Below are 27,076 nucleotides of genomic sequence, written 5' to 3'. Positions count from 1 at the left end.
GCTGGTTCCCTGCAGGGTTGAGAGGGGACAGGCAGGTGGGGGGCAGGGGTCCCACCTGGCTCACGCAGCTGGCCTGGCTCAGGGTGCTGACGGCTCTCATGTAGCTCTGGTTCCGGGAGCGGAACTTCGGGGAGTTGTAGTTGGCAGGGGGGTCCAGGCTGTGGCCGGCAGGCCCGTCGCTGGCAGCCTGCAGGTAGCTCTGGCTACAGAGAGAGAGGAGAGAAGAGGCGCTGGTGAGCATCACTGAGCCACGTTCCCCGAGGCTGCTGCCAACTCTCATCCTGCCTCCTGTCAGTGCTCCTGTGGACACTCACGGGAGCTGATTTCCTCAAAAGCCACCTGGAGGCCACCGACTTGCTTTGAAACCTGGATATTTTTTTTTTGTTTTGGCTGTGCCCATGGCACAGGACATTCCCAGGCCAGGGATTGCACCTGCGCCACAGCAGAGACCTGAGCAATGATGGAACAATGATGGATCCTTAACCTGCTGTGCGATCAGGGAACCTCTGAAACCTGAGTTTTTATTTATTATTTTTTAACGTTTAAAAATTGAAGTATAGCTGATTAACAATATTGTGTTATTTTCAGGTGTACAGCACAGTGATGAAACCTGATGTTTCCTGACCAGGAAGTGAAATGAGGGCCATTCCATACTGGAAAAAAAAAAAAAAGTGCTAACGGCGTGGGTAACTCACATAGCATGGTAAGGAACTTGGCTCAAAAACCTATGAGTTCCATAAAAGTCATGGTAGCTTTTGGCAGCTTGATACGCTCAGAAAAATAAAAGAAAATAAAAAGAAATCAAAGGCTTGCCTTCAGTTTGAACTTACACAAAGTTATCTAGATTACACAACAGGGGCAGACAGCAGACTGAGATCAAATGCATTTTCTTATCAGTATGATCATATTTTCCAAACAGCCTTAAAATTCAATGGCCTCCAGCTTCTCTGTTATTTTGTAACATGTTAAAATTATGGGAAAACCTTGGGGGGGTTTGGCAGATGGGAGGTTCAGCTTAGCTTACATTTCTGGCTAATCGAACTGCTTTCAAGTTTTGGTGACAATCTTTCCACAATATAATAAGAATTCACTCTATTTGACCCAGAGCTGGAATAACGTGGGCAAAAATAATGTATTCTTTTTCCTATTTTGGATCACAGTGGCCTATGATCACTATATAGGCCTGTATAAAAATGTGTGTAAATATTAGATTGCTAATTCTGACTCTATATTTGGCCAAAGTATGTTACTTGTTTTCAAAGTGAACTATTGGTATAAATTGTTTTCCCTGTGATTTACTTTAGAAATCGGGCAGCTGAGGAAAAAATTGGGCTTGATGATAAGTTTAAGTTTAAGTGAGGGCCATTTGTTATAAAGCCATTATTTTGGGTAAAACTAGTAATAGGTGTGTTTAGATAGAAATAGAATAAAATTTATATTATAAATTATAATAATACTAATTTTTGTTTAAATTTTTTGTTGTTGTTTTAAAATCAAGTGTACAAGCTCTTGCAGGAGCTCCTTCCAGCTCCTCCTTCCTCCCCACTTGAAAAGACAAAAAGGAAGGCAAATGGAGAGACATGAGCTTGGAGCCAGTTCTGATCTTGGCAGGAAAAGAGGTCTGGGTCTCTGCCGGACTCCAGGTCACCCCCACTGCCTTGGGAGGAAGGGAGTCTGGGCTGGAGTCAGGCAGGTGTGTGATAATGCCCAGCACCCACGGCCAGGGCCTGGGGCAGGCTGGCTAGGATGTGACCTGTGACCTCCATTTGCATCCCCTGCACTGTGTTCGGTCCAGTGCCGCATGCAGGGGCCTGAGCGTCCAGCCTCGGGGGTGGGGGGCTGTCTGGACTCTCGAGCTTCTGGCCTCATGTTGGCTTTTGCAAAAGAGAAAACTTTCTGGGTTCCCCTCTCCTGTGTTTCCTTGAAATTGCTGACTTCACACTGCAAACTGCTACCCGTTAGCACTTTCATCTTAGTTTCTTCCCATATAATAGCTTTCCTTCCTGATTACCAACTTTTCACCGTTTTAACATTCTCGAATTAAAGTTCTGAGAAGGGCTTAAAAAAAGGCCTGTGTCTTCTTTCTGTCTCCAAATTTCCAGCCGAGAGCCTGTGTCTGGGGGGGCCTCAGAACCACAGCAAACCACAGCCCCTTTGGTGGTGGTTGAGTGGCAGCCACACACGGTTTACTTTCAGATATGTTCAAGTTTAGTTCAAATATGTTTTCTACTCTCAACAAGTGCTCTCTTTATTCCAGCACTGGGTAGCCACTTAAAGAAGAATTGCCTCTACAAAAAGCTAATCACACTGTTTCTTTTTAAACACAGACTCAACAACAGTTCAAGTTTACACACGGTTATACTAGATCCGTAAGCACGTGAAGGGTCTAACCCATTCGGTCCTGGCAGGGCAGGTAGTGATTTTGCCGTGCAAATGGGGGCACTGAGGCGCATCTGTTCAGGCCCCAGAACTCCCACTTTTAGCTCCAAGATCTAAGCTGCTGAGTCACAGGAGCCGAGGCCCCAGAGGCCTATCCTCTATAAGCAAATCTTTTAAATAGTTTAAAAACCCAATTCCTGCTTCATTAAGCTTAGTACAATTATTTTTTAAGGGCTTAGCATCTTCTAAGATCCTGTCACAAATCACAACTCAGAGACAGGACACCATGGGAAGCTGGGACTGGGAGGTGCAGCTGAGGGCAGAGGGGCTGGGGCTGCCCCTCCCACGTGGATCAGGGGCCAGGCTGACCCCTCCCAAAAGGACACCCTTGCTCTTCCTCAGAGATGCCCTCAGGAATCAATGGCATTGAAATTTCCTCCAAATCCCCCCAACCCCCTCCCCAATCATAATCCCTTCTCAGGCATGGAACACATTTTCACATACAGATCTTCTGGCAGCTCAGAAATTTTTAAGAGGAAACCACAAAAAGTTTTCTAGAATAGCATGAACATATTTTTTTCTGGTTCTCTTCTCTTCCAAATGATGCCCACATCAGACAGTCATATACACATAAATGAGACTGGAAGTCTATTTCAGAACACTGTAGGAGTGAAAAAAGAGTTGTAGAAAGGAGGTTTCCAGCTTTCTACCTTTTTCTTCCATCTGCAAACCGGGTCAGGGTTGTTGGCTGGATTGTACGCTCACCAACCTCTTTGCAAAACAAAACACATACCTCACCAGGCCATTGCAGTCAGCTATTCGGATCCATATATATATACCTGGATATTTAGACAAAATAAACCACCCTTTTGTCACCCAATTTTACATTTATGCAGGGTTTTTTTTTTTTTTTTTTTTTTTGGTCAACAGAGCAGTTTGGACTCGGGTGGACTTATGTATGTGAAATCTTTCTGGGTTCAAATCCTGGCTGAATCTCCTGCTAACGTGTCATTCTGGACAAGTTATGTGGTTTCTCTGAGCGTCTGCAAAATGAGGGCAACAGCCTTGGGACTAACTCAGAGTCCAGTGAACGCTAAGGAAGAACATGATGGATGGCACCTAGGGAGGTGCCTGGACCGTGGTGGGAGCCGCGTAGTCTCAGCAGTCATTATCGTCAGTTCACCCTCAGAAGGCCTGGCCGGACAATGGGGCCCAGTTCCCAGGGTTTGTCTGCGGAGTTTGGTAGAAACATCTTGGGACACACCTGGGGGGATGTTGACGGGGGGGCTGCTTAGAGGGAGCCCTCAGTTTTCCGTGCCAGATTTTGTCCGAACAAAGTATTTCAACTGTTTGCTTTTCTGGGAAAAGAACACATCTAAATGAAGTCATCAGAAAGAACTTTTTTTTTTTTCTAAAATAGAACTCAAGGAACAGAAAAATAAATACCACTACATTTTTGTTGAGATGGAATCGACATGTGAAAAGCAGAGATCTCACGCATACGACTCCTGAGTTCTGACAGACGCATCTTCTCTGTAACCTCCACCCACATCCTCAGCAGCACCCTGTGCTGTCACCCTCCCCAAGCAAAGCTATTGTAGTGGAAGTAAAGTGGTGTCTCATTCAAGTTTACTCTTCGTTTTCAGGATGACTGATAGTCTGATGACTGGTTATTTGCATATCTTATTTTGTGAAGTGACTTTTCAAATTTTTTCCCATTTTTAATTGGGTTATTGGTCTAGAGTTTCGTTTTGTAGGAGTTCTTTATTCTGTCTTCAAATCCGTTGTCAGATATGCATTTTGGATATATTCCTTTCTGTGGCCTGCCTTCCAATTTTCTTATTGGAGTCTTTCGATGAGCAGAAGTTTTAAAATATGCTGGTTAGAGTCACTCTTCTGTGACACTGAGTTATTCTATGTGAGTAGTCCTTAACCTGAGACATTTCATTTCCCGAGGGACAAATGGCAATGCCAGGAGGTATTTTGTTGTCACAACTTGGGGTAGGTGCTGTTATCTCCTAGTGGGGAGAGGACAGAGATGCTGCTAAAATTCTAGAGAGTTGAGATAGCCCTCAACTAAATGAGTCTCTGGCCCCAAGAATCAGTAGTACTCAGGTCGAGAAACCCCAGTCTATTCTGCCAACACTCTGTCTTGAGAGCAGATTGTCACTAGTTCATAGAAACATAATCCATGGTTTTCTGAGTGACTGCCCTTTGGATATTCACCAACAGAGACTATATTCTGGGTCATGAAACAACCTTAACAAAGTTGAGAGAAGAGAAATCATACAAACTATGTTATGGGATCATAATAAGCCAAACTAGAAATCAATAACAGACACATTTCTGGAAAATCCCCAAATATTTGAAAGTTAAAGAACAGTGTTGCAAGCAACTCTGGTTCTAGACAACCATGGTTCAAAGAGGATGTCACTACAGAAATTTTAAAATATCTTGTACAGACAACCAAGGTGGGGGAGAAAAGCTGGAACGAGCCATGCTGTATTAGATTACAGTTAGAGACATCTGCAGACGGCAGAGAACATAAAGATTTGTAGATGCATGTGTGTATACGAGCTCTGCCTGCTGAGGGAGCTGGCAGTGAGCACACCCAGGGCCCAGATCTTGGCTTCTAAATCCATTCTCCTAAAAGGAAACAGGGATCTTGAAGAGACAGCTGGTTCCAGGGCTGGGACCAGGGGAAAAATCAGATACAGGGAGTGGTCCAACTTTGTTCTCCTTTACCAAGATTGATTTGGCTCTTCAAAGGTCCTTTGCATTTTCACACACATTTTATTATATTTTATTAATTTTATTTTTATTTTTGGTCTTTTTCGGACCATACCTGAGGCATGTGGAGGTTCCGAGGCGAAGGGTCTAACTGGAGCTACAAATGCCTGCCTACGCCAGAGCCACAGCAACGCCAGATCTGAGCTGCATCTGTGACCTACACCACAGCTCACGGCAATGCCAGATCCTTAACCCACTGAGAGAGGCCAGGGATCCAACCTGCAACCTCATGGTTCCTAGTCGGATTCGTTTCTGCTGTGCCACGTCGGGAACTCCACACACACATTTTAGAATCTTCCTGTCAGTTTCCCTGAAAACTGAGGTTGCTCTGAATTGCATCAGTTTTGACTGAGGTGACATTGCAACTACACCTCGATCTGGGGAGAGTTAACACCATGGCAACATGGTGGTTTCCATCACAGATTCTCTCTCCTTTTATGTTGGTCTCCTTTAACTACTTGGAGCAATGTCTATAGTTCTCAGCGGGGAAGGGTCTTATACCTCATACATGTAGAGTGAATTGACAGCTACACGCCTCAAACAGATTTCTAGCTCATAAACAATACTCTCAGGAGTGTATGACCGTTGATTGCGGGACAGTTCCTTCCCCAGGACTCTTCCTCAGGAGTTTATTTTCACATTGTGCGGTGGTGGGCCTTTGTCCCCTGCTTGGCTTGCTGCTGGCTCAATTCTCTAGCTGTCGTCTGGTTTTTTTTTTTTTTTGGGGGGGGAGCGGATGCTAACTGCAGGACTGCATGTTAACTACTTGCATGCTCAGTCTTGCTTAGAGCAGGGCCGGGCCCGTACCCACATTCGTCTGATCTCTGAAAGATGCTTTCCCCAGACCCGGGGTCAAGGCTGATCGCAGAGCAGGAGCCATGCTAACGGCCTCCGTGGCAGCCGAAGCACCTTGTTACAAGGTGTGTGGCGGGAGTTCAGAGGGCGGGTCCCCTGTCCAGCTGGGGTGTGGACAACTGCGAGGTGTTTGCACAGGCAGGTGGCGATTCCTGGCTTCACAAGAGCAGTTCTGAGCAAGGCGCTTTTTCTGCTGGAGATTCTCGGATATCCCTTATTTTTCATACATTTCCTTTCCACTTGTTTATTTTATTTTTTATTTTTTAATTATTTTATCTTATTTTATTTATTTTTTTGTCTTTTCTAGGACTACACCTGTGGCACATGGAGGTTCCCAGGCTAGGGGTCTAATCGGAGCTGTAGCTGCCTGCCTATACCACAGCCAAAGCAATACAGGATCCGAGCAGTGTCTTCAGCCTATACCACAGCTCATGGCAATGCCAGATCCTTAACCTGCTGAGCAAGGCCAGGGATCGAACCCGCAACCTCCTGGTTCCTAGTTGGATTTGTTAACCACTGAGCCACGATGGGACCTCCCTTTCCACTTGTTTAATGAGCCTGTTCTTGAGCTTATGACCCTCTAAGTCCTGTGTGTGAGTCCGAAGCTGTTTCCTGGGCGCCAGGCTCTCACACCTGGATTTACAGGGAGCAGCGTTCTTTTTTTTTTTTTTTTTTAATTTTATTTTGTTTGAAGCATGTTCATGATTAAATCTGTATGCTGGCTTATTTGGGAGCAGCGTTCTTAAGGTCCATCCGGCTCCACTGAAAGGCCCCTCAGCCCCATTTTCCTGAAAACGCTGTGGATCCCAAAACCTGTTCCATCACACATCACAAACATTGGCCTTCCCGGTGATATGCGCACTGGGAATTGTTGAATGTAACCATTTCAACCTTTGACATTCAGCATTTCTGAGGTTTACTCTTTGAAATCCAATTTGCTAACATCTTCGACTATAATTTATTTTTCCAAAGGGACACAAAATGAGGCCAGCACTGTGACCCGTGTACACAGAGCCCACATAAACAGAGAGGGACGCAGAGGCCTGGAGAACGGCATTACCAGGAAGGACCAAAGCACAACAACGCCTCCTCGGAGACGTTTTTTCATGCTAAAACGCTCCTCCAAATATGTTTACCCAGCAAAATGAGTCATTCATCTACCATTTATTGGGCACCAAGGACAGAAACAAGATGATTGAATCCTCGCCCTTGCTCTCAAGGAGCTGTCTGGGCAGCACATAAATTTTAATAGAATTCGATTTTCCAAAGGATATATTTAAAGAGACCCAGTGTCTTTCTAAAAATCCTTTTTCTCTCCATTCAAGTTGCCTTAGAGTAAAACTTCTGAAATGCCTTTAAGGAAAAGATGGCAAAAAAAGGAGAATGAACTAGATTCCAGGAAATCTAGATTTAAGGAAAGTAGAGAGATTGAAAAATCAGAATGAATGATAAGGGTTAAGGAAAAGCTCCAGCACAAGAAAAGATGCTCAACATCACTAATTCTTAGAGAAATGAATATCAAAGGTACAGTGAAAGACCACCTCATACCAGTCAGAAGAGCCATCATCAGAAAGTCTACAAACATATGGTGCAGCAATCCCACTCCTGGGCTTCTATCTGGAGGAAATTGTAGTTTGAAAAGATACATGCACCCCCAATGTTCACTGCAGCAGTATTCACAAGAGCCAAGACACAGAAACAATTTATGTGTCCATCAGCAATGAATGGACAAAGAGAATGTAGTACAGACAATGGAATACTACTTAGCCATGAAAAAGAACAAGATAATGCCATTTGCAGCAACATGGAGGCCACTAGAGAGTATCATACTAAGTGAAGTAAGTCAGACAACGACAAACATCATATGATATCACTTATATGTGGAATTTAATAAAAGCGATGCAAATGAACTTATTTGCAAAACAGAAAAAAGGGAAAAGCTCCAATTTTTTTATCCTCCATGTTCTGACATTCTCTCAACATCAATGGATGTAAATGTATCAAGGTTCATGAAAAAAATCTGCTCTAATTACAAAGTTATGTGCCTATAAGCTCTCAGAGATTAAAGCAATGGATATAAATAAGAAAATAAAAATTTAAAGTGAGGGATAAATGTCATACACATACTTGTGTATTTATACATACAGCACAGTACAGTATAGAATACATTGAAATTTATATTCAGTAGTAGATGAGGTTCAGCCTCTGTAAAAACAGTCTGAGAGCTCCTCCAAAGGTGACATGTGACCTTCCCAAATGACCCAGCAGCCCTGCCCCTGGGTGTGAGAGAAGCAAACACAAGCTTGTGTGACAACTTCAGGCAGAATGACTCCTAATAGGCTCGAAGGGGAAACAAGTCAAGGGCCTCAACAGATAAATGGTGATGAAGCCCCAAGATGGGCTATTTTTCAGCCGTTAGGAGATGAAGTGCTGACACTCACCTCCACATGGAGGAACCTCAGAAACATGCCAAAGACAAGAGGCCGGGCACCAAGGCCATGTGGGGGTGTAGAGTCCACGTCTGTGAAATGTCCAGAACCCGCTAACCTGTGTGTACAGGAAGCACTACTCAAAGTGCAGAGGGGGAGCTCGGGAGTGGCTCCTGTCACGTATGGGGTGTCTTTCAGTGTGAAGAATGTTTGAACATTGACCACAATGTACTGAAAGCCACTGAATTGTTTAACTTCAAGTGGACGGAATGACAGTCTATAAATTATACCTAATAAAGCTGTTCGGAATTAGACATGAAAAGGACTATATTTAGTCCTACGTCACTCGTAAATTGAAATGAAATGTATGTTTGCAACGACTATTTGGGAGGAATTCTCAAAAATCAGCTGATCCCACTTGCCAGTTTACAGTGTTCCTCCCTGGGTGTCCTTAGCAGGAGGGGAGGCCCTGAGGCGACACAGTTGACAACAGTAAGGGACCTCCCACATCTCCACGCTGCTGGCTGTGATTCTCTGAGGAAGCAATGATAAGCTATTTTGTTGCAAGAAGGCACAAGACCCTTCCTGAGAGGTCACTAAGCAGGTGACGTGGTTCAGATTCTGCATGAAGATCACTGCCTCCAAAGCTTGCACCTGTCACTTTGGTACTATATGCCTATTTTTACAAATCTGCAATGGATTATTACAACTGTGTGATAAGCTAATAGTTCTGATGAACACCAAACCACATAACAGTCTTCTCCCAGAGCGGAGGGCTGCCAGCTTTGGTTCTGGCCCCATCGCTGACTCAGGGCCCAGAGTCACCAAAGGGCTCGTGCTCCGTGTCCCCCTGAGATAAGACAACATCAAGCTGGCAAGGATTCGGGGGTGGGGTGGGGTGGAGGTGCAGGTGACCACTGAAATGAGCAGAGCGCTAAATATCAGACTCTAAATGAAAAAAATCTTAACCTGAAGAGATGTTTTAGGCAAACAAGGATGGAGAAAGTTTCTAAAGTCTGGGCTGGTCTCAAGGGATCATCAGATTTGTGATTTGGGGGAGAATTCTGTCATCCGCTTTCCAAGCTGTGAGAAAAAAACCTCTGGAGAATATGGAAATGGCTTCCTTCTCAAGGTTGTTAAATCCTTCTCCTCTGAAAGGACCTGCATTTCCTCACCCACAAAAAGGGAGACAGAGATGCGAGGGAGGGAGCGTTTCCAGCTCCCCATGAAAACCTCCAGCACTCCCCACCCCAAAGAGGGAGGGGCCTGAGAAGAGGGTGTGAAGTCATGAGCCCTGAATATGGGTCTGAATCTCCGTTGCACCCCCTCACCGTGTGGAGCTGAGCAGGTCGTAGATGTGCTTCTTCCTGGAGAATGAAAGCAAAGACTAGACCTTCCCCAGGCTCTTAGCTGGGGTCCTGAGAGTGAATTCAGAATCAGAGTCACAAACCCTGCCCACTTCTCTTAGGAGGGCCTGGAAGACAGAGGTGACTGTGGGTACTGATCTTGTCCCATCAGGAGCCCATGGAGGACCCACCAGGCTCCAATCGTGCAGCCCCCGCCCAGGGTTCCGCCTGGTTACTGTTCATAGGAGGCGAATGCAGGGAACTTTCCTGTGGCCTGAGATCCTTTCGTTACTATCTCTCTCTATGCCCTCTTCTGTGTTCGGCATTGTTTTTTAAGCAAGTAAATAGCTTTTCTGTTATTAAAATTTCTGACAGTTGCCAGTTTATATTAAAGGCTAGTGTCGGGGCAACAGGAAAACATCCATTGGATGGTTTTCACAAGTGCTAGCCTGTATCAAAATGTGCCTGCGAACTTGGAGAAGAGACTTGTGGCTGCCTGATGGGAGGGGGAGGGAGTGGGAGGGATCGGGAGCTTGGGCTTATCAGACACAACTTAGAATAGATTTACAAGGAGATCCCGCTGAATAGCATTGAGAACTATGTCTAGATACTCATGTTGCAACAGAAGAAAGGGTGGGGGAAAAACTGTAATTGCAATGTATACATGTAAGGATAACCTGACCCCCTTGCTGTACAGTGGGAAAATTAAAAAAAAAAAAAATGTGCCTGCGAATAATGTAGATTCTTAGGTCACATTCCGGAGATGGATTTAGAAGGGGATGGTCAGCCCCAAATCCAAACTAGGTGACTCTGCAGGTGGTGTATGGACACGACCCACCGAGAAACTCAGCTCTTCTGAGATCCGAGGGGAGAGTTCTTAGAGAATTTGGGTTTCATCTGTTTTATCCACAGATAATAATAAACACTCATGAAGAGGCTGTTGGGAGACAGGCCTCCATCCGCATCCTTGTTTCCTGGGGGAAGCCTGAATCCACTCAGACACTGGCCATGTGCATCTGAGCCTAAAGTGGCTGGCTGCTCCTCTGTGTGGTATTTTGCTTCGCATCTCTGGGCACTGAGGATGGAGGCATGGCCGTGGGACCCTTTACTCAGGGGAGGTGGAGATGCAGAAATGGGCTGTGGGAAGCGGGGAGGCAGGGTCAGGAACACCTCTAAGGAGACCTGAGTTTAATGACTTGCCCTGGATCTCATCAAATATTAAACAGTCAAACACTGAACAGCAGTTTCCTGCCCAGAGGACACAGAGGGAATAGGGAGCCTGGCTTGGAAGCGTCCTAGCCCCCCCAGGCCTGGTTTCTTAGACAAACAACCACACGACAGGAAATGTGTGCAGCCAGGCTGGGCATGGTGCCCCATCCACGTGGGGAGACAGCGTGGGAAGCAGGGCGGACAGGCCCTCCACTGCCATCCATCCTGGTGTGTGCAAACAGGACACCAGATCAGTGACAGGATTGTCACACCTGCTTTGCCCACCGCATCTTCAGGCTCCAGGTTTTACCACCAGGCCAGGAGGAGGGCGTGTGGGTGGGACAGGCCCTTGCCTTCAGGGAAGGGCTAAGCGCCTGCTGGGAGAGGGTGCATGGTCGTGGCCGGCCTTCCACGTCCCCACAAAACAACTCAAACACTCAGAAGAAGCCGCCAAACAGGACTAAGCAGATGCTGCTGGTCAGACTAACCAACCTACCCAGTTTATAGGTAATAGCGGATTCAATAATGAGCTAATTCCATCAACACGTTAACGAGTACATTTGATGGTTAGTTACCATCAATTAACTTGTTACCATGTATTATACTTATTTATTTATATATGATTTTTCTTTTTTCCATTATAGTTGTTTTGTCACCATGTATTAACTACTGGTTTACCAGGTGACAGCTACTGTGAAGTGAAACAGAACCAGCCACACGTCCTGGGAGGTCAGGCCTCGGGGAGAGGCTGCCTCAGGGTGACGACAAAGCCCTAACTAGTTCTGGATTGTGGGGATCACAGAACACAGTCCACAGCTAATTACTCCTTCATCATGTGTTGGCAAAAGGAAGGCAGATGAAGGAAAGTTGGAAGAAAATGGAAAACCCAGAGGTTCTAGTGTGAGCGACCAGGTAGCCTGGTGGAGACAGCCTGCCGCCCCAGCTTATCCCGAAGGGTTACCGCAAACACGGGGGCTTTCTCAGGAAATTCTGCTCCTTGACTCTCAAAACACTCCCTGAATCTGAGCCCCTGGCGCCTGGTGTGTCTGCCCTGCGGGTGGCCTCCGCCATCTGACCAGGCAGGCTGGGTGCTGCCCTAAACAGCCCCCGCCTTGAGACTCACCTAACTTCCACCCAGAGCAGCACCGCTGGGCAAGACCCTCCTCTCCTCCACAGACCACGCTCGGGCCCCCCAGTGCCGGCCTAGCCCCGCCTGAGAGTCCTGCTGAGTTGAAGCCCCAATCTACCCACCACCCCGCTGCTCTCTGCTCCTCCCAGTGGTCGGCCCTGGGTGGTCCGACCACACACCCCTGCAGCAGGATCCTGGGAGTTGGCCTGGTCACAAGCCCCAGCCCTGATGTTCCCTTAGAGGTTTTCACCTGTAACCCCGCCTGTCTCAGGCTGTGACCAACCCCCCCTGCCCCGTCCTTGTGTTCAGGGTCAGCCCAGCCTTTCCCCCTGCAACCCCCATGGGGTCCAGGATAAAGTCGGCCTCCCTGCTCCAATCAGGCTCATGGATGACATTTTTCCTCAGCACCACTGGCTCTTCTGTCCCTCAAAGTCATGCCAAGCTGGGTTTATATCACATGGACAATGGGCCAGATGTCATCTACCCTCCTGCCCGACCCTCCCCTTCTTGGCTGTTATTCCAGCCTGGCCGCCCTGTTTCCCCCACCAGCCTCTCCCTTCTCAGACACCACACACCACCTCCCCCTGCACATGTTGTCTTCCCCGGAAGCCCTCCCTGACCAAGCCACCCACGCTGCCACCCCCTCCCAGGCTGCCCACATCCCCACCCTGCAGGTCCCTGGACCCTTGACTCCAGTCACTGTCCTCCTCTGACAGGCAACACTGTCACCCATCATTGTTGGTTAGTTATCGTGTCTGCAGTCCATCGCCCTCTGATGGAGCCTGAGGCCTGTGAGGGCTGGGCTTCCTGTCTGTTTGTTCCCTGTGTTTCTAGAGCACCTAACGGGGCCTGGCGCATCGTAGGAGCCGCCACTGGTGTTGAGAAGAGGAGGCTTCCTGCTGCCTCAGGCACTGAGCTGGGCAGTCAGTCTGGACTGTCCGGTGGCCTTCCTGCTTTGCCTGGGAGCATCTGCACGCAGCCAACGCACAGCAAAGCAGAGCGAGGCAGCAAGTCTGCGGGACGCTGCCTAGGCCTCTGTGGACACAGCTAGGCTGGGTCCAGCCCTGGTTTTACCGGTCAGCATGCTGCCCCCTTTGCCTTCTGCTTCCAAAGCTAGAGTCTTGCTCAGACACAGCCTGAGGTCTGTGCATTGGTGGCGGAGTTCCTACAGAAAGACCCAAATCCAGGGGCACATCAGCCACGGCGTGTCACTAACTAATCAATCTGTGTTTACAGGGGCTGTGTGGAGGCGGATGGTGGTGGGTCAAGGTCTGAAGCAAGGGGACCAGGGGGTGAGAGTCACCACGATGGTCCAGCCAGGAGTCAGAATAATTTGCATGGGGGGTGTGGACAGGCTCAGGGTGTGACAGAGCTCGACCCAACGGACGTGGAGCGGGGAGGGGGAGACAGCACAGTCCAGGTGGTGGGACTTCCTTGTTTCCTCTAGTTGTATTTTGGGGGTTCTATTTTGAACATTTATTTCTCAGTTTTATTACATTGCCGTCACAGAATGTGACCTGTGTATTTCCATTTCTTGGAAATGATGGAGGTCAATAACCAAATTTTTAGTTAGCTAACTCTTTACTTTGCAATACTTTTGGACCCACATCCCTTCACCCAGCTCTTCTCAGTGTTAACATCTTACATCCTGTGCTTTAATTAGAAACACCAGGAAATCAGAACTCTCTATAAGGTGACCACTTTCCCAGTGCTGATCTTTCCACTTCCAGCGGCCTTCCCAGGATCCCAGGCTGCATGGGGTTGTCCTGGTTCCTAATCCCCTTCTGACCTGTACATTCCCCTGTGCCCCGTTTGCCATGACGGGGTTGAAGAGTGTCATCACTTGTCAAGGAAACTGCCCCATGCAGGGGTGTGCTCTTTGCCAGGGTCACATGGAGGTGATGCTTTCTGGTGGGAACACCTCAGAAGTGATGTCCCTATGTCATATCCAGGGTGTATGATGCCCTGGTGTCTCAGGGTTGATTTAATTCTAGTTACCTGGTTGGGGGGTGGGGGGCAGTCTGCTGGGTTCTCCACTGGGAAGTTTCTACTGTTCCCTTGGCTGCTAATACCCGCCTTGCAGGCAGATATTTTGAGGTTCTGTACCCAAGAGCCTCTGCTCAGCAGTTAACATGGTGCTGCTGGCCCATGTGTGCTCTTCTTTCCCCCAATCCTCCTACACAGAAGTTCTACTGCAGAGAGAACTGTCTTGCTTCCCCAGTCGCTTATTTATCAGTACTTTGCAGGTATCCATATGGACTCATGGGTACTTCTTTTGGCTTGTGGATTGCAATTATTATGATTTATTCTGTCACTCAGAGTTTCCTAGTTTTGGCCCCTGGGGCTCCCTCAGGCTACAATCTGCGTCTCTCTCACAGGCCCCCATCAGGTGCCCCAGCCCAGAAGCAGAGAGGGTGGGCAGGGTGGATCTGGGGGGTCTGCATCCTCGGGGGGCTGGGGCACCAACCACTGATGCTCTCCCTGGTCATCAGGACGCAGCGGCTACTCCCCTCTGCCACCTTAAACTCAGTCTGCCCAAGGCCAAACTCAGCACAACCCTTATATCTGCCCCTGTTTCCAGGCCCCCTTCTTGTTGAAAGACACTACCAACCCGCCCAAGTCACAGCCTTGGGGTCCTTTCTGCCTGCTCCTTTTGTCCACCTCTGCCCCTAATGCGTCTGCTTTCCCACTCATTTCCTGTGCTCCCACTGCCATGTCTCACGGAGTCTCACACTTCACCTGCGTGCCCTGAGAGACGCCTCACTGTGTCCACACAGTCGGAGCGATCTTTCTGGAACAGAAACTGCTAATTTACTTGAAATTCTTCAATGGCTCTTCAGGAACAATTTTAAAAATTGTTAGCCTAACAAGTGAGATGACTAGAGCACAAAGTGATAGTAAAAATTACCACTAATAACCCCACATAATTGGCCCCAGTTAAAATTTCCTTATAAACAACTCAGCCCATCAAATACTATCAAATACCTACTTACTCCATGTCTGGTAACTAACATGTGATCTCTGCTTGCAAGGGCTTAGAGTGAGACCAGTAGAAAACCAGATAAATGCCATGTCAGGGGTGTGGGCAGGGGGAGGGGCATTTGCAGGGGGAGGGGCGTGTGTAGGGGGGAGGGGAGACATTCCGTTCTGCCCTCAAGAGCTGGCTTTGTTCCAATATTTTCCCTGTAAGTGCTTGAAATTAAATATCACTGCAGCCATTAAATATGTATTTCCATTTTCTCACTCCATTATATTTTCTGACTGCTGATTTTATAGTTAAATATTTGATTACCTACCACTCTATAAAGTAAGAGGTACAAGCTACTTAAGGAGAAAGAGTTCTTTTACTATTGCAATGTTTAATGACAACTGCTGAATTTAATAACTACTTGAATACTCCCCGTATAAATGTAAGAATCAATAGACAGTAAAATCTACATCCTGCTGTGATTGGAGGTAATCAGTAAATGTGCACCCATTGGAAACGAAAATAATAGTGTAGCTGTATGTAAGAGATGACAAATTGTGACCTGGTCAGCGAACAATGTTGTCAAACATTCTCTGCATGAAGATTACTCATGAAAAGAAATGAGTGTATTGTCACTTGAGGGGTGACAATAATTTAATCAGGAAGTAGAGGAAAACACAGAAGATAAAAAAGGAGTTCCTGTTGTGGCTCAGCAGTAACGAAACTGACTGGTATCCATGAGGATGCAGGTTTGATCTCTGGCCTCACTCAGTGGGTTAAGGATCTGGTGTTGCTGTGGCTGTGGTGTAGGCCGGCAGCTGTAGCTCTGATTTGACCCCTAGCCTGGAAACCTCCATATGCCACAGGTACCGCCTAAAAAAGACAAAAAAAAATAAAAAGAAAAAAGAAGAATTATTGCTGTTTCTGTTGTGGTTAAGTGGGACAAGAACTCAACATAGTGTCCATGAGGATATGGGTTTGATCCCTGGCCTTGCTCAGTGGGTTAAGGATCTGGAGTTGCCGTGAGCTGCAGAGTGGTGGCAGATGCAGGTCAGATCTGGCGATGCCGTGGCTGTGGCATAGGTCTCAGCCTGATTCGGTTCCTGGCCTTGGAACTTCCATATGCCATAGGTGCGACCTTAAAAAGAAAGAAAAAAAAAAAAAAAAAAGAATTATGACACAAAGTGTGCGGGATGTGACAAATGGAAAACTCTCAGTATGGGAACTTTTCACTAGTTAGAAGTCACGGGTAATGGAATGGGGTCCTGGGAGGGAGGCCGTGCTGGAAAAGCCCTTGACCGTCTGGGCCGGGGGATGTTTGAAGGTCTGTCCAACTACTCATGGTGGTGTTGGGGGTGGACGTGATTTTAGAGAGCTTCTCATTCAGCAGTGCTCACATGCTTACCCCTTCCACTTCGTCAAGGAAGGGGGTTCCATGGCGACAACACCAAGCTCTGAGAACTCCCAGGGTTGTCTCTCCACAAGCGTCTCTCACTATATGTCTCAGGAAAATGAGCCTTGGAGACACTACCGGGAATAAATTTCCCTTAATGGCTTTAAAACCCACGTAAAATTATAATTCCACTTATAGCTGGAAAGACTAATAAAGTCACTGAGCATAAATCTACTACCATGGTAACTTTACAACACAAGGATAATTTGTTTTAAATGCAGAATTATTGTTGGAAAAACAGTACTTATAGGTTATGAGGGAGCTTAGACAATAAAACTGATTTCAATATCTTTTCTTATTTTAACACTCATATACGCTTTTGGAAAAAATGTAGAACACAGTTAAAAGCAGAAGTTCCCTTTGTGACTCAGTGGTAACAAACCCAATTAGTATCCATGAGGTCACAGGTTCGATCCCTGGCCCTGCTCAGTGGGTTAAGATCTGGCATTTCTGTGAGTTGTGGCGTAGGCCGCAGATGTGGCTCAGATCTGGTGTTGCTGTGGCTGTGGTGTAGGCAGGCAGCTATAGCTCTGATTCAACCCCTAGCCTGGGAACTTCCACATGCCATGGGTGTGGCCTAAAAAAAAAGAAAGAAATGAAGAAAGAAAATAGTTAAAAGAAAATAAAATTCAGCTATAAATCCACCACCTGGAGATAGCCATTACTAATATTTTAATGCCTTCCTGTATTAGTTTTCTGTTGCTGTGTCTGATGGTTAATTTTATGTGTGACTTGGTTAGACTGTGGGACCCAGATATTTGGTCAAACAGTAATATAGATAGGAGACTTTGAGTAAGCAGATCACCCTCCATAATATGGGTGGGCCTTGTCCAATCAGTTGAAGGTCTTAAGGTCTTCCTTTTCAATGAAGAGAAATTGTGCCTCCAGACTCTCTTCAGACTTAAGCTGGAGCATCAATTCTTCCTCCAGCCTCTAGCCTGCCAGCATGCCCAATCATGGAAGTCAACTCCTTATGGTTAATCTCTCTGTGCCTCCATCTCTCTCTCTCTCCACACACACACACACACACACACACACACACACACTCCCTATGTTTCTGGAGAACCCTAATACACTGCATAGCACATTACCATAAATTCAGTGGCTTAAAGAAACACTCAAGTGTCAGCTCAGATTAGAACTGAGCTCACGATCTGGCATGGTGTGACGGAGTCCTTCTCTGCTCACACTGTCACAGATGGACATCAAGGCACCAGCCGGACCGAGTTCTCTGGGAAGAATTAACATAAATAATTTTGACATATTTTGCTGAATTTCACAATAAAAGAGACTTAAAACCCATTTTATTAATATCAATAAAATGGTTATTTCAAAAGCAATTTCATTCATCAAAACTTCACTTTTTTAACTCCGTGAAAATGATTTCTGTCATTTTAAATTAACTGTTTAGTTTTAGGGGCCTAGTTCATATCTTGGCAATCTGACATTTATTTATTTACTTAATATTATCTCAGTTACATACTCAGTTCCTAGCACACAATTATTGGATGAATAAATAAGCAGATTCATATGTTAAGTATCATATACTGAGGAAGACAATGATTTCAACAGAATAAATCGATGTTACTACATTTGAGAGAAATGCACATAATACGACTTAGTAAAAATTATTGCTGCTTCCGATTTGCTATTCAGTTTAATTTTATTTCATTTGCCCCCAAATCTTACAGATTTGCCTCTCTTTGCTCTAATTTCCTCATTCACTGCATCGTCTGGAAACACAGTCAAGGCTTTGACAGCCATTGGCTTCTGGCTTGTTAACAGAAAGCCCTGACTGACTCCCACAGGCATGTTCAGCTGATCCATCTGCTGCTGCCATCAGACATCTGAATCCTACAAAAGTAGAGTGACTTGTGTTTAAAGAGTGATCTCTTTCAACACTCTTCATTGTTCAAGTGTGACAAATTCTCTGTCCATTATGCTATCAGAGCTGTCAGTTCACCACGAGATGAATAGAGGAAACGCCCTCAGCTTCTGTGCAGGAAAGCACACATGGTGGTTAGATGAACAGGAGCAAAAATGCACAAAAAGTAGCTCAGCGGTGGTCTAAAGAGTGAGTAAATGAGCTATGAGAGTGATCAGGAACGACTTGACTTTGGGGAAATTGAGAACTTATACAATGAGAAATGGGAAAAAATTGGAAAAAAGGATATGATTTTATCTAAGTTTCTAATCTAGCTCCCCATCCAAAGGGCTGGAAAGAAAAGATGGGCAGTATTAAAAAGTTTACACAATACAAAAGTTTGAAAAAGTAATTCAAATTAAGAAGAATAGGAGTTCCCACTGTGGCTCAGTGGTTAATGAATCTGACTAGCATCCATGAGGATGCAGGTTTGATCTCTGGCCTTGTTCAGTGGGCTCAGGATCTGGCATTACGGTGGCTGTGGTGTAGGCTGGCAGCTGCAACTCTGATTTAACCTCTAGCTTGCAAACCTCCATATGCCAAAAGTATGACCCTAAAAAGCAAACAAAACAAAACAGAAAAACAACAACAAAAAAAAGAAGAATAGTTAATAGTGGCTACATTTTTCCTAGTAAGTTGATCTTTCCTTCATTCAATTCATTCAACCCTTTATCAAGGGGAAAATCAAAACAAAATTGCAGAATATCCAGAAAGTTGTGACAAAAAAGCATTAGTTTATCAAGATATGTGTGATGCAGCTAGAGGTACTCTCTTAGGAATGTTCATAATCTCAAACACTTTGGCAACTAAATAAGCTTTCAGCTGAAGAATGAGAGAAATAACACAATAGAGCTAAGGAAATAGTAGCAGAAAATCAACAGTGAAAGCCTAAATTAATGAATTAGAAAATAAGAGATTAGTAGAAAGTGATAGATCAATGCCAAGAGCTGATTCCACAGTCTGAGACTCAAAAGCTGAGGATTTACTAGAGAAAAAAATTAAAATAAATGAAGAGGCATGAAAATCCATGACTAGAGACAGAAAAAGGCCTTGGTACAGAGCGCGCCCACCTTGCTTCGAAGACAGAATCTCATTGAGCCTGCAAAGCCTGCGGTGGGACTGCCTCACTGGCAGGTGGAGACAGGAGGGGCACAGCACAGGTGCCTCCCCTGCCCTTGTCCCCACCTCCCTTTCAGGTCTGATGAGAGACCTTTTCAGGCACCTAGGAATCCAGGAGGTTGGATCCTATGGAGCTGCAAATACCCACTCTTAATGCTGGCTGCAGCTTCAACGTGGCCTGGCACAGAACTCACCCCTGGTCTCCTCCAGCTGAAATGGAGGGTTTGGAGGTCACCAGCTGAGGGGGAGCAGTGGAAACTGAAAGAGGACACTTCATCATGGAGCATAAAATTCCCTCCTGATTGAAGATTTGCACGTTTAAGGTGTGTGATATTTTCAAGGAGGCAGGCATCTGGTCCTCTTTGGACTAATTGTTAGGGAGTTTAAGGAACTGAGTGAATGTGTATCTGCTCTCACACATCTTCTTTTTTTTATTTTTCCTTTCATTTTTGGGCTGCATATGGAAATTTTCAGGCTAGGAGTGGAATCATAGCTGCAGCTGCTGGCCTTCACCACAGCCACAGCAAAGTGGAAGCTGAACCATGACTGTGACGTACACCACAGCTGCAGCAACACTGGGTCCTTCAACCCACTGTGCTGGACCAGGGATCAAATCATTGTCCTGTCACTGCAGAGACATTGCCGACCCTGTTGTGCCACAATGGGCACTCCTTTGTTTGTTTGTTTATTTATTTATTTATTTATTTATTTAGCTTTTTAGGGCTGCACCCCTGGCATATGGAGGTTCCCAGGTTGGGGTGAAATAGGAGCTACGGCTGCCGGCCTACGCCACAGCCACAGCAACGCTGGATCTGAGCCTCACCTGCAACCTACACCACAGCTCATGGCAACAGTAGATCCTTAACCCACTAAGCAAGGCCAGGGATTGAACCTGCAACCTCATGGTTCCTAGTTGGATTTGTTTCCACTGCGCCACGATGGGAAATCGGATGGGCATTCCTCAATTTATGATCTTTATTTTTTGAAACTTTAAAACAGATGATATTACTGGTGCCCTTAATAGCAGTTCACTTTTTAAGCTGATTAGCAATGATCCCTGACTAGTGATTCACAGGAGGTTAGTTCTATACCTCCATTCAGTGAGTGTGGAGCACATGGAAGATGCTACACAGTAAAGACAGGATGGCAATGATAAACAGGACATTTCTAGCCCTCAGAGAGCCCGAGGCTACTGGGGAGAGCACACAGGTGAATGGCAGAAGTGAGCACAGAGCACTCTAGCACCATACACCGGGAAGTGACTCAGGGAGACTCCCAGGAGGAGGTGATCCTGAGCTGGTGCTGAAGGGTGAACAGAGCACGTCAGTGTGAGGCTGCACGGCAGCCAGGAGACTGCAGGGAGTTAGGTGAGGCTGGAAGGCAGATTTCCAGTCTGGGGATCAGTGGGAAGGAAGCAGGCTGGGAGGAGCTGGATTGTGAGGAACCTGCCGTGGGCTCAGCTAGGTTACCAGGTGTGCAGATGCTCAGAAACAGGACGTTGAGGGGAGGGGGCCTGGGATACGCAGGGCTTGGGGCTGGTGTGTGAAAGGTGCTAGGAGCTGTGGATCTGAGGAGACTGAGAGCCCAAGTTCACAATGGAGTCCCAGCATCAGGAAGGAGCAAAACCTGATGCCCTGGAGGTGGGAAAGGTGGCCCTGATGGACCTCCAGGGAATCTTCTAGATGGTTCTGAACACCCTGTGTCCTTTCAAAGGTTTCTTGGGGTGACTTGGCTGTGTCTCAGAAGTAGACCCAATTCCTCTCCAAGAACCAAGGAGATAACTATTTGTCATTGACCCATGAATTCCAGGATGGCCACAGAGCCGGTGTCCAATCTGCAAAAGGACTGTCACTGTCATCTGGAGGAAAAGGAAGCTCATGTTTCTCAGGGCCTGTGACACATCTGAGCCCATGTTCCCATCACTTCTCAGGTTCTCCCCTCCAGGGCAGGGCTCTCCCATGACTCAGTCTTCTCACCAACCACTGGCCCAGAAGGAGGGAGAAGGTGCTGGGGGCTGCCTTACATCTTACACCACCTGATGTGAACACAGCAAGAGGGGAGTGAGGCTGACGTGCGCCTCCTCTTTCTGTCCCAGTTTAATGTTTATTTATTTTTTATTTTTTTATTATCATCTAGGGCTGCACCTGCAGCATATGGAGGTTCCCAGGCCAGGGGTCTAATCAGAGCTTAGCTGCCGGCCTACACCAGAGCCACAGCAATGCCAGATCTGAGCCCCATCTGCAACCTACACCACAGCTCATGGCAATGCTGGATCCCTAACCCACTGAGCGAGGCCAGGGATTGAACCCACAACCTCATGGTTCCTAGTCCCCATTCATTAACCACTGAGCCACAATGGGAACTCCAAATATTTATTTCTCACCACAGAGGAGCTGCTTGCATAGATTCCATTTATCATCCTCTGTCTGGTTTTGCAGGCCTCGGTTTTGCCAGTTCTGGTTTGGTTGCTGCCTGTCAGCATCTCTCACTCTCTGGACTGTGGCAGGTGCACGTCCATGAAGCCACCATCACAAGGCAGATATGGAATGTCCTTCTTTGCATAGTCTCAAATGTCTGTCTGTCATTGTATTATTCCATATTCATGCTTGAAGAACTTCCTTTAATGTTTCTTGCAGAACAGGTCTGTTGACAATGATTTGCCTGCTTTTGTTTTTGAAAGAAGATCTTTATTTAATTTTCATTTTTGAAAGATACCTTCTCTAAGTCTAGAATTCCGGGCTATTAGGCTTTTCTTTGAATACTTTATAAAGGTGTCACGTCATTGTTTTATGGCTTGAATAGTTTATAATAAAAAGACTGTTAAAATTTTTTGTTCTCTGTATGTGAGGTGTCTTTTATTTTTTCAAGTTTCCTCTAAGATTTTCTTTTTATCCTTGCTTTCTGGTAGTTTGAAAATGATGTGTATATAACTGCGCATTTTTGCTTTGTTTTTTTTTTTTTGCTTTTTAGGGCCGCACCCACAGCATATGGAAGTTCCCAGGCTAGGGACCAAATCGGAGTTACAGCTGCTGCCACAGCCACAGCCACAGCAATGTGGGATCTGAGCTGCATCTGTGACCTACACCACAGCTCATGGCAATGCCAGATCCTTAATTCACTGAGCAAGGCCAGGGATGGAACCCGCATCCTCAATGGATCCTAGTCGGGTTTGCTACCACTGAGGCATAACAGAAACTCCTGTATTTGGTATTTATCTTTGATACAAAACCAGGCAAATACACGACAAAAAAAAGAAAATTACAGGCCAATATTACTGATGAACATAGATGCAAAAATCCTCAACAAAACATTAGCAAATCAAATCCAACAATATGTTAAAAGGATCATACACCCTGATCAAGTGGAGTTTGTCCCAGGGATGCAAGGATTTTTCAATATCTGCAAATCAATCAGTGTGATACACCACATTAACAAATTAAAGAATAAAAACCATATGATCATCTTGATGGATGTAGAAAAAGCTTTTGATAAGATTCAATATCTTATCTGATAAAAACCCTCCAGAAAGTGGGCGTAGAGGGCATACCTATATACCTATATAGGCATACCTATCTCAACATAATAAAATCTGTAGATAACAAACCCACAGCTAACATCATATTCAGTTGTGAAAAGCTGAAAGCATTACACTTAAAATCAGGAACGAGACAAGGATGTCCATTGTCACCACCTTTTTTTCAACATAATTTTGGAAGTCCTAGCCATAGCAATCAGAAAAGAAAAAGAAATAAAAGGAATCTAAATTGGAAAAGAAGAAGTAAAATTACTACCATTTGTAGATGACATGATGCCACACATAGAAAAACCTAAAGATGCTACCGGAAAACTACTAGAGCTCATCAATGAATTCAGTAAAGTTGCAGGACACAAAATTAATACACAAAAATCTGCTGTATTTCTATACCCTAACAACGAGAAGTCAGAAAGAGACATTAAGGAAACAATTCTTTTCACCATCACATCAAAGAGAAAAAAATACCTAGGAATAAACCTATCTGAGGAGGTAAAAGACCTGATTCTGAAAACTATAAGACGCTGATGAAAGAAATCAAAGAGGACACAAACAGATGGAAAAATATACTGTGATCTTGGACTGGAAGAGTCAGTATTGTAAAATGACTATACCACCCAAGGCAATCTATAGATTCAATGCAAGACTTACCAAATTACCAATGGCACTTTTCTCAGAACTAGAACACAAGATTTTAAAAATCGAAATATATGACCCCCCACCTGTGAGTCTATAAAAACTGCAGGCTTTACAGTAATTTACAATTATTTTTTCTTTGCAAATACAGGTTCTATGCCAGGTAGAAAGTGAATATTGCCTTTGTGAGTGGCAAAACAAATGAAACCCTCATAACAGTTGTATATGCAAAATTCACCCTAAAATATTAAAAATACCACATCATCACTGTGGGATTAAGTGAGTTAGTCATAAAGGTACAGTTCACATTTGCCACATGTGAGTTCAGTTCAATTCAAGAGTCTAATTTTTCATCCCAAGTGTTCATGCTACCGGATGACAGAGTTTAGTTCACGCTACCAGATGAGTTTATCAGGAGAAGCCACACCGCTGTTCATGGGTAGCTGTGCCCATGGGGCCACCGTGGGGAATGACACAAAGGTGACACCCTGATCAAGCCTCATCTGCTTATTACACCACAAGGACAACTTGGGATGCAATGGGCAAAGCACGGAGCTGCGGTTCACCCTCTTGTTGGATCCTCACTCGGAGGACACGCAGCTCGTGGTAGAAAGAGCAGACGGCCCTTTGCCTTTACGTCCAGACTTGGATGGCAGGACTGACACACACGACAGGGTCACGGCCAAGAACCAGAGTCATATGTCATAGTTCACACCAACAGCCGGGGTTCCAGTTTCTTCTTGTTTATATTTGGGAAATTAGTTGAATTTGTCAAGAGTGTACTTTTGGACAAACATATAAAGCATATGTGATTATATTTGTAAAAGTCATCCAATTCCTCACTCAACCCCACAAAAAATTCGTGGCCTATATATGCACTTATAAATTATAGTAAATAAGACCCCCCCCAATAGTGATTTTCACACACACGCACGCAAATGTGCTCCTGATAAACGACTGGAATAGTCTGAGCAGATACTGAGGGCTGCTGGCTGTGACAGCTCTAAAATGATTATTTGACATAGAAATCACCCATGACTACTTCCTTAAACTACTCTGCAGTAAGTAAATAACTGAAGGCCTGACTGTTTTCTTAAGGACTTGAAAATTGATGGCCATTAGGTCTACTATTTTCATCCTGGGATGTCTGTAGGGTGACAAGTGGCCCGGAGAAGACAGCCCTGGGGTGGGGAGGTGGGGGCTTACGTTTGCAGCTCTCCCAGCGGCCTGGGTCCGATGGACTTGAGCAGAGGCTCCGGCCGGAGGGTCACCTTGGGGGATGTCTTGGGGCTGGAGTCCGACTCCCCGCTCTCCTCGTCGCCCATGGCCTTGATGTAGCTGCCACTCCTCATCCTCCGGCAGGGGATCTCCTCATCCTTGCCCCCAGGGGGGTACCCAGCCCACTCGTCCTGGGGCACCTAGGGGAGAGCAGACACGTCAGTCCCCTTCCTGCCTCTCTCGACAGATCCTGAGCCCTGAGGATGCGGCTCCTTACGGTCACTTGGCGTTTGTGATCAGACATGGCCTGTCATTCAAACCCCAGAAGGGCCTGAATATACCATCATTGTTTCCCCCCCATTATAAAAGTGATCAACATTATAGAAAAAGTGAGAAAATGTTACAAAAATAGAATGAGAATAAAACAATCTCAGAACCTAGAAAAAACCACTTCCACTTAGTTTTATTTTCTTCTGGTAGGAAAGCAGCTGAAACCTGAGAAAACTGGAAATAGAGTGGAATCCGGTGTGGAGAAGAAGAGGAAGGAAGAGGGGGCAGAGGGGAGGCCCTGCCTCGTGGTCAGTGCTGACCGGGTGTGGGGGGCTGAGCCCAGGTCGCGTGTTGCCACAGGCCAGGGCCCTGCACTCCTAGGGAAGCAACTGGGTCAGGTCAGGACGGGGCCCTGAACCACCATCCCTGGCACGTGTCCCCACAGAGTGATGCCCACCCAGCGCTCTCGTGTCAGGTTCAGGTCTGAGTGCTGGCTAAGCCGCGAAGAGGACAAAGCAGGCCCTCATTTGGAGGTCACCCGTCGTCCCCGACGTGGAGCCCTCACACAGTGCAGTGTCACGGACCTTGTCTGGCAAGGTGTCTGACCGATCATGTCCTCCGTGCTCATTCACAAAAGCCAGAACCACGGTGATGGTAGCCAAGAGCAGAGGCCATAGGATCCCAAACACAGTGATGCTGTCCCCGGTCTGTGGTCAAAGGGCTCGACACATGCTCTTCCTGCTGGAGGCAGGAGTTTCCCACAATGCTCTTGGTGGAGACAGGAAAGGATGCAGTTCTACACTGAGCAGGTCCCAAGTGGGGCTCTTCCTGCGGTAAATACTGAGAGGCTCCTGGTATGCTTTAGCACTAGAAGGAGTCCTGCCATCTTCCCGGCCTGTCTCTCACCACCCTCTCCAGGGACCTGCATGCCTGGCTGGAAAGGCAGGGTTTTCAGCCAAAAGCACCTTTTCTCTCATGTTACAGCCCGGACAGGAAACTGGGATGGAATGTTTGCCTACTGGTGTAAAAGTATCTTCTGTGACTCTGGCCGAGACAAACAGGAGCTGGGCCCCCCGAGAGGCAAGGTGCAAGGGTGGGGACCACAGCCCTTCCAGGCCCCAGTAGTGGCCACTTGGGTGGGTCTTATCTATAGCTTGTGTTGTAAAAGCCCAGGTGGCTTAGGAACGCAGGGCTCACGGAAACACTGTGGGCCATGCAGGAAGAGGAGGGGGCCACATGATGGAGAGTCCAGGTTCTCACTAGACCCTGGCCCCAGGGGCTGTGTAGCCCAGGGGACACACAACCCAGCCCCACGGCTGCCAGATAGGGCTTGGGCAGGAGGCATTTCCAAGCTCCTGTGGCTGGGTGCCCAGAGCCTGTCTTCACGTAGTTTTGACCCTGGGGAGTGGTCCAGAACCAAGTGGGCTGCCACGAGTCCACAGACTGCATTGCAGAGTGGAGCCACCAGAGCCTTGGTGGGAGAAATAAACACCCAGGACATGGCAAGAAGCCAGCCACTGGGAGAGCAGGTTGGTTTATGCATGTGGGTTGTTTCCTGACACCAAGGACTTGGGGGCTCCAGGAAGAAATGACCAATGAAAAATGAAGACTGAAGGTCTCTGAGTATTTGACACTCCCGTCCACAGGCCTTTTTACCAAAGGCAGTTTCCAGCAATCAGAACAAATCTCCAAGGCGGAGAAAGGCGTTTCTACACAGCTTTGTGCCAGAAGGTAACTTTTCTATCAGAGGACTTCAGACTATTCACGCCTCTGACTCAGCCATGCCCCCGACAACAGGATTCCAGCCAGCAATAGGGAA

General features: G+C 46.4%; 1 protein-coding gene across 18 annotated transcripts in view; it reads right to left on the bottom strand.

The window, feature by feature from the left end:
• Nucleotides 1-27,076, bottom strand: part of DLGAP2 (DLG associated protein 2) — a 666,739-nt gene that overhangs the window by 57,291 nt on the left and 582,372 nt on the right. For all 18 annotated transcript variants that reach the window (XM_084998159.1, XM_084998164.1, XM_021074622.2 and 15 more), the window contains 2 exon segments: nucleotides 24,976-25,187; nucleotides 56-203 (listed from right to left, as the gene is read on the bottom strand). In XM_084998159.1, coding sequence (XP_084854285.1) covers nucleotides 56-203; nucleotides 24,976-25,187 — 360 coding nt within the window.

The sequence above is a fragment of the Sus scrofa genome, chromosome 15, assembly GCF_054392235.1.
Source record: "Sus scrofa isolate SSC_HxYL_T2T_F1_AM1 chromosome 15, Sscrofa_HxYL_maternal_Yorkshire_Landrace_v2.0, whole genome shotgun sequence".
Lineage (NCBI taxonomy): Eukaryota > Metazoa > Chordata > Mammalia > Artiodactyla > Suidae > Sus > Sus scrofa.
This window is presented reverse-complemented; position numbering and strand designations above follow the sequence as displayed.